Consider the following 12,729-nt stretch of genomic DNA (forward strand, 5'->3'; position numbering starts at 1 on the left):
ACTGGAAGTTTTGGTGTCCAGCCTCCACAAAACCAAAAATGTACTAGTTTACAGTTCTAATGTTTTTTTTTTTTTTGTTTTTTTTTTTTATAATTTTTTTATTTTTTATTGACTTTGTAATAATATTACATTAAAAATATATATGTGAGGTCCCATTCAACCCCACCCCCCCACCCCCCCTCTCCCCCCCCCCCAATAACACTCGTTCCCATCATCATGACACATCCATTGGATTTGGTAAGTACATCTTTGGGCACCTCTGCACCTCATATACATTGGTTCACATCATGGCCCATACTCTCCTCTATTCCATCATGTAGGCCCTGTGAGGATTTACAATGTCCGGTGATTACCTCTGAAGCACCATCCAGGGCAGCTCCATGTCCCGAAGACGCCTCCACCTCTCATCTCTTCCTGCCTTTCCCCATACCCTTTGTCCATTATGTCCACTTTTCCCAATCCAATGCCACCTCTTCTATGTGGACACTGGATTGGTTGTGTCCATTGCACCTTTATGTCAAGAGGAGGCTCAGATTCCACCTGGATGCTGGATGCAATCCTCCCATTTTCAGTTGTAATCACTCTAGGCTCTATGGTGTGGTGGTTGTCCTTCTTCACCTCCATCTTAGCTGAGTGTGGTAAGTCCAATAAATCAGATTGTAGGTGCTGGAGTCTGTTGAGGCTCAGGATCTGGCTATCACATTGTCAGTCCAGAGATTCAAATCCCGTAAATATATCTTAAACCCCAACATTAACTGCACCTCCAGCACATTAGCATGAAAGTCTTATGAAGGGAAATCCCATCTGAGTCCAGATTCATCACACATAAACACCATTTCCAAAGAGGGGCCATCTGCCCTGGTAGTTAACCCCATCGGCCATGACCATAACTCCCATGGGTCTCTTTAGCCCTCAAAGGAACTAATATCTGGGGGTTGTATCTGCTTTATCTGTCTCTCTGACTCTGCTCAGTTGTGCATGAGGGCAAACCTTCTGCCAGCCTCCAGACTCTTTTTTAGAAACTCGTAGCCATATAAACTCATTTCTCCTTTCCATTTCCCCCTTACTTTAGGTCAAACAGCATTTTAAAGTCATGGTATTTTATGTAGACATGGATATTCTGCTGATCCGCATTGAACCTTCTGTATAAGGTCATTTTCCAGTTGCATCATCAGTTGGTAGTTGATAGTGGTCCCTCGTTGCCAGGGAGGCTCATCCCCGGGTGTCATGTCCCACGCTGGGGGGAAGGCATTGCATTTACATGCTGAGTTTGGCTTCGAGACTGGCCACATTTGAGTAACATGAAGGCTGACAGAAGGAAATTCCCAGGCACAAAGTTGCTCTAGGCCTTGTTATTATTTTGGGTTTATCAGCTCACAAGCATAGTCATTAGTATCAGGGGCTCATACAGTTCTAATGTTGCTTCACTTGGGAGACTGTGCCATTGTGCATTATTCTAAGCTATTCTAAGACTTTTTACTCAGAGCTTTTTGCTTTTGTGGAGAGGCAGCAGCAGGGAAAGTTTTATTTGTGGATGAACTATTTAGTTTTTACTTAAAAGTTGTTCTCAAAGTGAATATTTTTCATACTTCACAAACCAGTTATCTTTAGATCAAGGAAATATTTTTGAAATGAAAGAAAGGAGACTAGCCAGGGGTTATACTCAGATGGCTAACTGTGTTCTTTCTTTAATAAATTGGTAATAACAGTAAAATGTGCTTAATGTGCAAATTTTGGAAACTATTGCAATTATAAAAAAGACTATTGGGAAGCGGACTTGGCCCAGCTGTTAGGGCGTCTGTCTACCACATGGGAGGTCCACACTTCAAACCCTGGGCCTCCTTGACCCATGTGGAGCTGGCCCATACGCAGTGTTGATGCACGCAAGGAGTGCTGTGCCACCCAGGGATGTCCCCCACATAGGGGAGCCCCACGCGCAAGGAGTGCGCCCCGTAAGGAGAGCAGCCTAGCATGAAAGAAAGCGCAGCCTGCCCAGGAATGGCGCCACACACACGGAGAGCTGACACAACAAGATGACGCAGCAAAAAGAAACACAGATTCCTGTGCTGCTGACAACAACAGAAGCAAAGAAGACGCAGCAAATAGAGAACAGACAACCGGGGTGGGAGGGAAGGGGAGAGAAATAAATAAATAAATAAATCTTTAAAAAAAAAGACTATTTCCTACTTTATATATGCTTTTATAACAACCTGTACTTTGAAAAACTTGTCAAAATGGAAATTATTTGAATAATTATTTGTGTCTTTCTGCCTAGACCAGAGGATACTTGAGGACATGAACTATTTGTATATAGAGTACATAACAGCGAGTAAATTTTTGAATGAGGAAGGATGGAAATTACTGTTAACAACTGTTAACATTTTAGGGTTTTACCTTCTAGTATTTTATTCTAAATGTCCATTTGTTATGCTATTTATTGTTATTTTTTACCTTCTGTAACACAGAATTTAAAATATTGTTATTTAAAATCAACTTTATTTGGCAAGTCCGAGAAATTGAACTGCACTTTGATTTTTGAGACGTTGAAATTTACAACCACTGAATTCACCTTTTCTGTCAAATTGTCATTCCACATATGAAGAAATGAATCTTTGGTCAAGTGTCTGAATTTTGAATACCTGATTTTTGCTAATAGATGACCATTTGTGTTGTAGGCTGAGAGCAGTTTCAGTGAAGAAGAAGAAGAAAAACTTCAAGCTGCATTTTCTCTAGAGAAGCAAGATCTTCAGCTAGTTCTTGAGATAATATCATTCATTTTAGAACAGGTATTTTATTGCCCCAAATTTCCTGTCCATGGTTTGTTTACCACATAGGGTATTGCTATGATATCTATAACATTCCACTTAAAAATAAAGTATTGTGCATGAGGGAAGCTTGGAAATATTTTAACCAAGAATTTAAGTGTAGAACAAAAAATATCTGGATATATATGCTTTTTTTCCCCACAAAGTTGCATTCTACAACCCAATCTTAATGTTGAGGAGCATGACTAAAACATTTGACAATATGAATCAAAATCTTCATTGACTTGAGACAGTTATAAAGACGTGAATTCATTGTTACTTGGTGTAATAATTTAGAAAAATGAACATGTTTTGTTTAAGAAATTTAATTTTGATTGGGGTGAATTTACCTTTTGTTGTCCTGTTTCTTTCTCCTGAACTGCCCGTCTCCATTCCTTTTTTGCATCTGAATTCAATACATGATTAATGATCCTCTTCAAATCACATCTCCTCCATTGTAGAACTCCTTATACTTGTAGTCTTCCCTTTATTTTGATTCCTGTTATCCTTAGCTTCTCATAGGATATATTCTTTCATTATTTCATATATGTCAATTATATCTCCTAAAGCTAGATTTGAATTTAGGGGCCAGGATCATATTTTCTGTATATCTTGTATAAGCCTAGACTATTGCTTGGCATAAAATAATAAACCCTAAATAAATTCCTGTTGATTGATCAAATAGAATACTTGTGAAATAAAAGTGTAAATAGTACTGTACCTTGATGAGCATTTTAATGAACAGATACTATTATGAGTTGCTGGGAGTCTACTACAAACAGCCTCATAGAGGTGACTGTGGTTCTTACTCTTGGTGGGCCTTCAGCAGACAAAACAGATAATTGAATAGGACCAAGCAGCATGGGGTTTATGGGAAAGCTGTTCCAGAATAATGTAGCAAACAAAACTTAAGCTATCACTGGTAAAAGGTTTTTTTCCCCAATTTTTTATTATATATTAGCTAGAGAAGAGACTAGATAGTATCCATTTAGGAACTTAGTGGAGGAGGGTAAGTGGATTTAGGATTACTTTAACACAGGCAAAAATGGAAAGTTTAGCTTGAAAAATTTAGGCCATTTAATTCAGAATCTTCCAGCTCTAGCTTGTGTGTATCATTATTTATAAAAATACCAAATTTTCTGAAATAGAAATATGAAAGATTCTTAGATTTAAATAATTTGAAAATAATTTTGTATCTGATTATAGCTCAAGGTCTTTATGAATATTAGGACTTTATGTAATTTTTTTTTCTCTTTAATAGGCAGTATATCACAACGTGAAGCCAGCAGCTTTGCAGCAACAATTGGAAAACATTCATCTTAGACAAGACAAAGCAGAAGCATTTGTCAATGCTTGGTCTACCATGGGTCAAGAAACAGTTGAAAAGTTCAGGCAGAGGATTCTGGCTCCTCACAAGGTAGGTATATGATATACTACCCCAAAGATATTTTTCAATAATGTGTGGTATAAATTATTATACCTGAAGAGATTTTAGGTAATATTTTGCTGAGAGGCAGAGTCAGGCAAAAGAAAATGTATATATACAATATTTCTTTAAAATTATTTCTATATATTTATGTATTTGCTACCACAGTGTAATTTAATTTTAATTACTAGTTTAAAATATGCTTCCATAATTGAAAAGTAGGAATGAGGCACTCTTTTCTTTTTCTAAGTCCTTTGGCCGAGTTGGTTTTTCTTTTATCTGTGTACCTATGCATAAGACTTTTTATCTCTCTTTGTTATAATTTTTACTGAACCATATAATAATTTGTTTTTGTGTTGTCTGTATTAGTGCCTAGCAGGATGTCTTGCATGCTTTAGGTTCTCAAGTAATATTTCTTGAGTAGTAAACAGTGAATGCAATGAATACTTCGGAAACAATATAAAATAACAGCTGTGTTGAAGATTGTTCAGTAAACTTTAGTCACTAAATGTAAGTTACTCTTAATAGAGATTGAGACGACCATATAGATTTTATCTTTTGTTCTTTTAATATGTTGTATTATATTAATTGATTTGCAGATGTTCAACCAACTTAGTAATTCTGGGATAAATCTTTCTTGGTCGTGGTATATAATATAAATGTAGGTGAAAGATTTTTTTTTTTTTTAAGACTTATTTTTTATTTATTTCTCTACCCTTCCCCCCCAAGTTGTCTGCTCTCTGTGTCCATTCGCTGTGTGTTCTTCTGTGACCGCTTCTATCCTTATCAGCGGCACTGGGAATCTGTGTTTCTTTTTTTTGTGTCATCTTGTTGTGTCAGCTCTCTGTGTGTGCGGTGCCATTTTTGGGCAGGCTGCACTTTCTTTTGCGGTGGGCAGTTCTCCTTATGGGGCACACTCCTTGCACGCATCAGCACTGCACATGGGCCAGCTGCACACGGGTCAAGGAAGCCCGGGGTTTGAACTGCAGACCTCCCATGTGGTAAGCAGATGCCCTATCCATTGGGCCAAGTCCGCTTCCTGTGGGTTAAAGATTTTTGAGTCTTATGTTCTTGGGGAATATTGGTCTATTGTTTTCTGGTTATGTCTTTGCTTTCATACCAGGGTAATACTGGCCTCATAGCATGAGTTGGAAAGTGTTCTTCCTTCCTCTGTTTTCTGGAAGAGGTTGGTTATTATGCACTCCCAACAGCAGTACATAAGAATTCCAATAGTTCCAAAACTTTGTTATCAGTTGGTATTTTCAGTTTTGATTTGCTAAACTGAAAAATGAATGCTGATGATGATCTTTATTTATTTATTTATTTTCTAAGATTTACTTATTTATTTATTTCTCTCCCCTTTCCCCTGCTCCCGCCCTGGTTGTCTGTTCTTTGTGTCTATTTGCTGCGTCATCTTCTTTGTCCGCTTCTGTTGTTGTCAGAGGCATGGAAATCTGTGTTTCTTTTTGTTTTGTCATCTTGTTGTGTCAGCTCTCTGTGTGGGCAGTGCCATTCTTAGGCAGGCTGCATTTTCTTTCGCGCTGGGCGGCTCTCCTTATGTGGCACACTCCTTGTGCGTGGGGCTTCCCTACGTGGGGACCTGCATGGCAGGGCACTCTTTGCGTGCATCAGCACTGTGCATGGGCTAGCTCCACATGGGTCAGGGAGGCCCGGGGTTTGAACCGCATACCTCCCATGTGGTAGACGGATGCCCTAACCACTGGGCCAAACCGCTTCCCTGATGATGACCTTTAAATATGCTTTCTTGCCATCCATGTATGTCTTCTTAGGTGAAGTGTCAGTTCCAGCTTTTGCAAACTTTTTTAAAAAATAGGGCTGTTTTCTTACTGTTAAGTTTTGTGAGTTCTTTATATATTTTGGGTGTAAATTCTTGGTCAGAAATACGATTTACAAATACTTTCTCCCAGTCTGTTGCTTTTCTTTTCATTCTCTTAACAGTGTCTTTTCAGAGTGAGAGTTTTTAACTTTAAGTCCAGGTTATTATTTTTTTTTCTTTTCTTGTTCCTACTCTTGGTTTTGTATCTAAGATTGTGTAGCCTAATCTAATGTCACTTAGATTTTCTCTTATGTTTTCTTCCAAATGTTTTATAGGTTTATGTTTTGCATTTAAGTCTGCAGTCAATTTTGAGTTAATTTTACGTAACATGTAAAGTGTAAATCAAAGTTCAGTTTTTTTGCACATCAATTTCATTTCTTTCATTGTTTCAACAACATTTGTTGTTATCCTTTTGTCATTGAATTGCCTTTGCCCCTTTGTCAAAAATCAAATGACCATAATTGTGTTGATCTATTTATGGACTGTGCCAACACCACACACTGCCTTAATTACTGTTGCTTTATAAGTCTTAAAATCAGGTAGTGTGAATCTCCTAACTTTGTTCTTCTTTTCAAAATTGTTTTGATTATTCTAGTTCCTTTGACTTTCTATGTAAGTCATGAAAATCAACTTTCCTATATCTATAAAAAATCTTGCTGGGATTTTGATTGTAAGTATGTTAAATCTATAGATTACTTTATGGAGGTTTGACTTAACAGTATTGAGTATATCTCTACATTTGTTTAGATTTTCTGATTTTTTGAGCCTTGTTTTCCATTTTCAGTATGTAGATTCTGCACATATTTTGTTAGAATTGTTCCTGAGTATTCCTTTTTTTGAACTATTGTAAATGGTTCTGTTTTTTTACATTTTGTCTTCCAGTTGTTTATTTAAAAAATTTTTTATCTTTTAAAGATTAATTTTATTTATTTATGCCTCCATTGCTGCTTGTGCTCAGCTCACTGTCTGTTCTCTCTGTCCATTCGCTGTGCATTCTTCTGTGTCTGCTTTGTCTTCTCATCTTCTCTTTAGGAGGCACTGGGAACTGATCCTGGGACCTTCTGACATGGGAGAGGGGCACTCAATTGCTTGAGCCACCTCAGCTCCCTTTTTTGGTTTGTCTCTCATTGTCTTTCCTCTGTGTCTCTTTTTGTTGTTGTTGTTGTTGTTGTGTCATCTTGTTGTATCAGCTTTCCATGCAGGTCGGCTCTCCGCGCAGGCCAGCTTGCCTTCACTAGGAGGCCCTGGGAACTAAACCCAGGACCTCCTATAAGGTAGAAGGGAGCCCAATCACTTGAGTCACATCCACTTCCCCCAATTGTTTATTGCTAGTATATAGAAATATGATTGATTTATATATGTTGACCTTGTATGTTATAACCTTGGTAAACTCATTAATTGCCTATAGTAGTTTTTTTGTAGTTTTCTTGGAATTTTCTTTGTACACAGTCATATCATCTGTGAATAGAGACTGTTTTATTTCTTCCTTTCCAATCAGTGCAGCCTTTATTTCTTTTTCTTGCCTTATTGCATTAAGTCTTCCAGTATGATGTTGAATAGGAGCAGTGAGTGTGAACATCCTTGTCTAGTACCTGATGTTAGAGGGAAGGTATTACATCTCTCACCATTTGAGAAGGATGTTAGCTGTAGGTTTTTAGAAAATGCTCTTTGTCAGGTAAAGAAGTTCCATTCTATTCCTGGTCTGCTGAGAATTTTTATCTTAAATGGATGTTTAATTTTGTCAAATGCCTTTTCTGTATCTATCTATTGGTATGATCACGTGGTTTTGTCCTTTAGTCAGTTAGATGGTGGATTATATTGACTGCTTTTCAAATATTGAACCAGCATTGCATATCCAGGATAAAGCAGGAAGATAAAGGAGGGCTTAAAAAATAACATGGGCTCTATTTCCACTTCCTGTGGTCAGAAAGAGAGTTTGAGGTATCTGCAGGACCATTGTTGTTCCTGCTACCCCTGCTACCTCTGCCACCATGGGAATGTAGCTTTGTGACTATAGCTTGCCTTTCTGCAGCGTTGGGGGAATAAAACAAGGGGGAAAAGTGGGGATTTTCTCTTCTCTATTCTGCAGAGCCTTCCATTTTCATATCTTTGGCCAGAAAGGGTGGTGTGCGCACTCTCGCTCTTTCTCTCAGTTTTTTTTTAACCTCTCTCCCTCCCTTTCTCCCTCCCTCCCTTTCTTCCTTTCTTTCTTTTCTTCTGTACAATTTCAGCATTTGGGCTGCCATATAGTCTAAACTGGGAGATATGGGAAGGGAACAAAATCCAGGGGAATCGTGGCTATATGGATCATTCTCCCTGTTTTGATTTCATTCTCCAATCCATCTGCATTATTTACTCTTTAGAGTCCTCAGATACTTGCCTTAAGTATTCTAGTGAATGTTTTCAGTTGTAATTAGTGGGAAAGCTATGGTAGCGTACTTACTCCATTGTTGCTGAATGTGGAGGTCCGTAGTTTCCCTTTTTTATTACAGTTTTATTGAGATCTTATTCATATATCATAAAATTCAACCACTAAACATGTACAATTCACTAATGAAATTTAGAAAATTTTTATTACCCCCAAAAGAAATCCTGTGTCCATTTGCAGTCATTCCCCATTTCCTCCCACCATCCTCTCCTCAAGCCCTGGGTAATCACTAACCTACATTTTTTTTCTCTATAGATTTGCCTTTTCTGAAATTTCATATAAATAGGATTATACAATATTTTGTCTTTTGTTATTGGTTTCTTTCATAATATTCTCTTTCATAATATTTTCAAGGTTCATCCATATTGTAGCATGTATAATACTGTAATCCTTTTTATTGCACACATACCACATTTTATTTATCTCTTCATCAATTGATGGGCATTTGGGTTGTTTTCACTTTTTGGCTATTTTGAATAAGCTTTTGAGAACATTTGTGTAAAAGTTTTTGTGGACATATTATTTTAATTTCTCTTGAGTATATACCTAGGAGGAGAATTGCTGGGTCTTATGATAACTCCTTATTTAACCTTTTGAAAAACTGCCAGACTGTTTTCTGAGGCAGCTGCATTACTTTTATTTCCACCATCAGTGCATGATGTTTTGAATTTATGCACATCATTGCCAATACACGTTAACTAAATTTTTTAAAAATTATAGCCATCCTGGTGGGTGTGAAGTGGTATCTTATTGTGACTTTGATTTGCATTTCTGTGAAGGCTATTGAAGTTGGGCATCTTTTCACGTACTTTTGGTGATTTGGATATCTCTTCAGAGAAATGTTTGTTTATATCCTTTGCTTGTTTCTTTTTAATTAAAAAAATTTTTTTTTATTGAGGTACTATTCACATAACATAAAATTAACCATTTTAAAGTGTACAATTTAATAGCATAAGTACATTAACAATGTTATGTAACCATCACCTCTGTTTAGTTCCAAACATTTTTATTGCTGCTGACCCATAAGCAGTGGCTCCCCAGTCTCCTCTACCCCAGCCCCTGGCAACCACTAATCTACATAGATTTTTAAATCTGCATAGATTTACCTATTCCTGGATATTTCACATAAATGGAATTTATATAATATATGGTCTTTCATATCTGGCTTCTTTCACTTAGCATAATGTTTTGGGGTTTATCCACGTTGTAGCTTGTAAAAGTACTTCATTTCTTTTTTTTTTATGGCTGAATAATATTCCCATGTATGAATTTATCATTTTTTTAAAAGTCCATCTATCCTTGATTGACATTGGGCTATTTCTACCCTTTAGCTACTATGAAGAGTGCTTCTATGAACATATTTGTGCAAGTATTTCTTTTAAATTCTTTGGGGTATATAACAGAGTGGAATTCCCAGGTAATGTAGTAAGTCTATGCTTTAAGTTTTTGAGGAACTGCCAAACTGTCTCCAAAGCAGTTGCATCATCTTACATTCTTATCAGCAGTGTGTGATGATTCTAATTTATCCATATGCTTGTCAACACTTGTTATTATCTGTTTGATTATAGCCATCCTAGTTGGTGTGAAATGGTGTCTCATTGGGGTTTTGATTTCCATTTCTCTACTATATAAAGATGTTGAGCATCTTTTCATGTGCTCATTGACCCATTTGCCTATCATTTTTGGAGAAATGTCTATTCAAATCCTTTGCTTGTTATAAAATCAGGTTAAATATATATATATATATTTATTGTTGTGTCTTAAGAGTTCTTTATATATTCTAAATGTCAGTCCATCATTTTCAAATGATATATCATTTGTAAATATTTTTTCCCATTCTTTGTGTTATATTTTGAATTTCTTGATGGTGTCCTTTGAAACCCCAACATTTTGATTTTTGATGACATTTAATTCATTTCATTTTTCTTTGGTAGCTTGTGCTTTTGGTTTCATAACTAAGAAGGCTCTGTCTAACCCAAGGTCACAAAGATTTACTCTTAAATTTGCTTCTAAGAGTTTTATTGTTATAGCTCTTACATTTAGGTCTGTGACGTGTTCGTGTATGTGTAAAGGATTTCAAATTCATTCTTTTACATGTAGATATCTAGTTGTCGCAGCATCCTTTATTAAAAAGATTGTTCTTTCCCCATTGAATTTTCTTGGCATTCTTGTCAGTAGTTTCTTAAAAGTCAAATTCACTGTGGAGTCTGAAATCATGTCAGTGAACTTTTTGTATGCTGTTACATTAAAATGCAGTGGTTTGTCTTGTACTGTGAATTGATCTTTTACCCATGCATATTTTTGTAGCATCATGCATTGATCATTTTGAAAATATTGATTCACTGGGTTATGGAGATCTTCCAAATGTTGACACTTTTCATTTTATAATATCAAAAAACAACATTCGTTAACATATGACCAGTCTCAAGAAAAGTCTTTAATTGGGAAGCTGTCAAATTCACAATGGTAGGTGAAAATTTTCAAAAGTTCTTATAGTTTCTTGAAAGCTTGAATTTTATTATTAACACAAGAATTGTTCATTTTCCTTCAAGTGAGAGGCTTATTTCATTTATTTTTGAGATTAAGGTCTGCCAGATATTCAAGTATAAATAAGTAGTTTGTCAGTAAAAATAGTGTTTTGTTAAAAAAAAAAAAAGACAGCTAATTTAGCTTGCAGCTATAAAATTTGACAAACTTTTTTTCTGTCTGGGCAGCCATAGTACTTTGGTGCAGCAAAATCCTCTCTGTGTACTTCCTATTTCATCAGACAGGATAGAAAGAAGATGTGTACTCAAGGGTTGAAATTTAGTACAAGTAAGGATTTTTACTGCTTCATCAAGGACATTATTAAGTGAAACTATCCTTTTTATTTCCTTTTTTACTTTGACTTTGTGAAGATGAATATGATGACTTTAGCCATTGGTGCTACTGTCTTTATATTTGCAAAGGCACCAGTAGTTTCATCCACCATTGCTTTTGTATCATCAGTGCAAATGTCATTACAGTGAAAAGTGTTTGTAATGTGTTATTTTTATGAAAATGATTTGACTTTGCAGACCCCCTGAAACCAGCCTGGGAACCTCAAGAGTCTTCTGATCCATTGCTCTAGACCAGGGATTAGAAAACTTTTTGTAAATGGCCAGGTAGTAAATATTTCTGGTGTTGTGGGCCATGTGGTCTCTGTCACAACTACTCGAAATGGCTATTAAGTGGAAGCAGGCATAGACAATACATAAACAAATGGGGGTATAGTCCAATAAAACTTTATTTACAAAACCAGGTTGTAGGTCAGTTTTTGAGTCTCAGGGCATAGATTGCTGATCTCTGTATTGGATAAATAGAATCTGGGCATTTTGACCTCAAGTAGTTTACAAATAAGTTGGAAGAAAATTTACTAACACAAATAGTGTTAATCACATTTTTCTTTTTGAAATACACTTTTTTAAAAATAAACTTAAAATGCTTTGACAATATAGTAATTGTTCACTAGCTCATAAAGTAGAATAAGAATACTTTCTGCTTACAATACATTTATCTTTTATTGTCCAAAAGTCTCTGGATTCAAACATTATAGCACATTTAACTTTTTGAGATGAAGTTTTAAATATACATGAGTATTTTCATTTTTCTTGTGAAATGTTTTCACTTTATTTTTCCAAATTATCTTCTGATGTTTTTCTTTAGTTTTGTGACCTGTTTGGCTCATCTCCCAGTATTTTTGTGGTTCTATAATATGTCCGGAGATGGAACTTTTCCATCTTTATAAATGACCTGGCCTTGTTTACAGGAGTTGCTTTTTGTTTAGTATAATGCTTTGTGAAATGTTTCTTACCCATTATAAAGAATTTATGTGTTGCTGGAAAGAACAAAGAAAATTAAAAATCTTCAAGCACCCTAACACTCATCAAATACTACTGTTAATATTAGGCAGACACTATTTTAGGTATTTCTGCAGGCATATATATAGCTAAAATGAGATATTTTAAAAAGCACTTTTTTAAAAAAGGGGGATCATGTTATTCATACTATTTTATATTATTTTAATAAAGCATAGTTAAATTTTATTTGAAATTAAGAGGTGGAAAATTTAGTAAAACTGAATCAATTATTCAACTTCAGATAACCATACTTATTATTTTTTTGACCAAAGTAGTGATTAATTTTTCAGATATCCTCTATGGTTAAGGACACAAGGTAATAAATAATAGATTATTTTTAAAAAATATGTTTAAAT

General features: G+C 35.7%; 1 protein-coding gene across 6 annotated transcripts in view; it reads left to right on the plus strand.

Moving 5' to 3' along the window:
- The window catches only part of COMMD10 (COMM domain containing 10), a 237,312-nt gene that overhangs the window by 14,229 nt on the left and 210,354 nt on the right, over window positions 1-12,729 (plus strand). For 4 of the 6 annotated variants that reach the window (XM_012528512.4, XM_004467262.5, XM_071209545.1 and 1 more), the window contains exons 3-4: window positions 2,676-2,786; window positions 4,066-4,221. In XM_012528512.4, the coding sequence (XP_012383966.2) occupies window positions 2,676-2,786; window positions 4,066-4,221 (267 nt within the window). The remainder of the gene's footprint in view (window positions 1-2,675; window positions 2,787-4,065; window positions 4,222-12,729) is intronic. The other 2 variants (XM_071209537.1, XM_071209549.1) reach the window with 1 other exon arrangement.

This window comes from Dasypus novemcinctus, chromosome 2 (assembly GCF_030445035.2).
Source record: "Dasypus novemcinctus isolate mDasNov1 chromosome 2, mDasNov1.1.hap2, whole genome shotgun sequence".
NCBI lineage: Eukaryota > Metazoa > Chordata > Mammalia > Cingulata > Dasypodidae > Dasypus > Dasypus novemcinctus.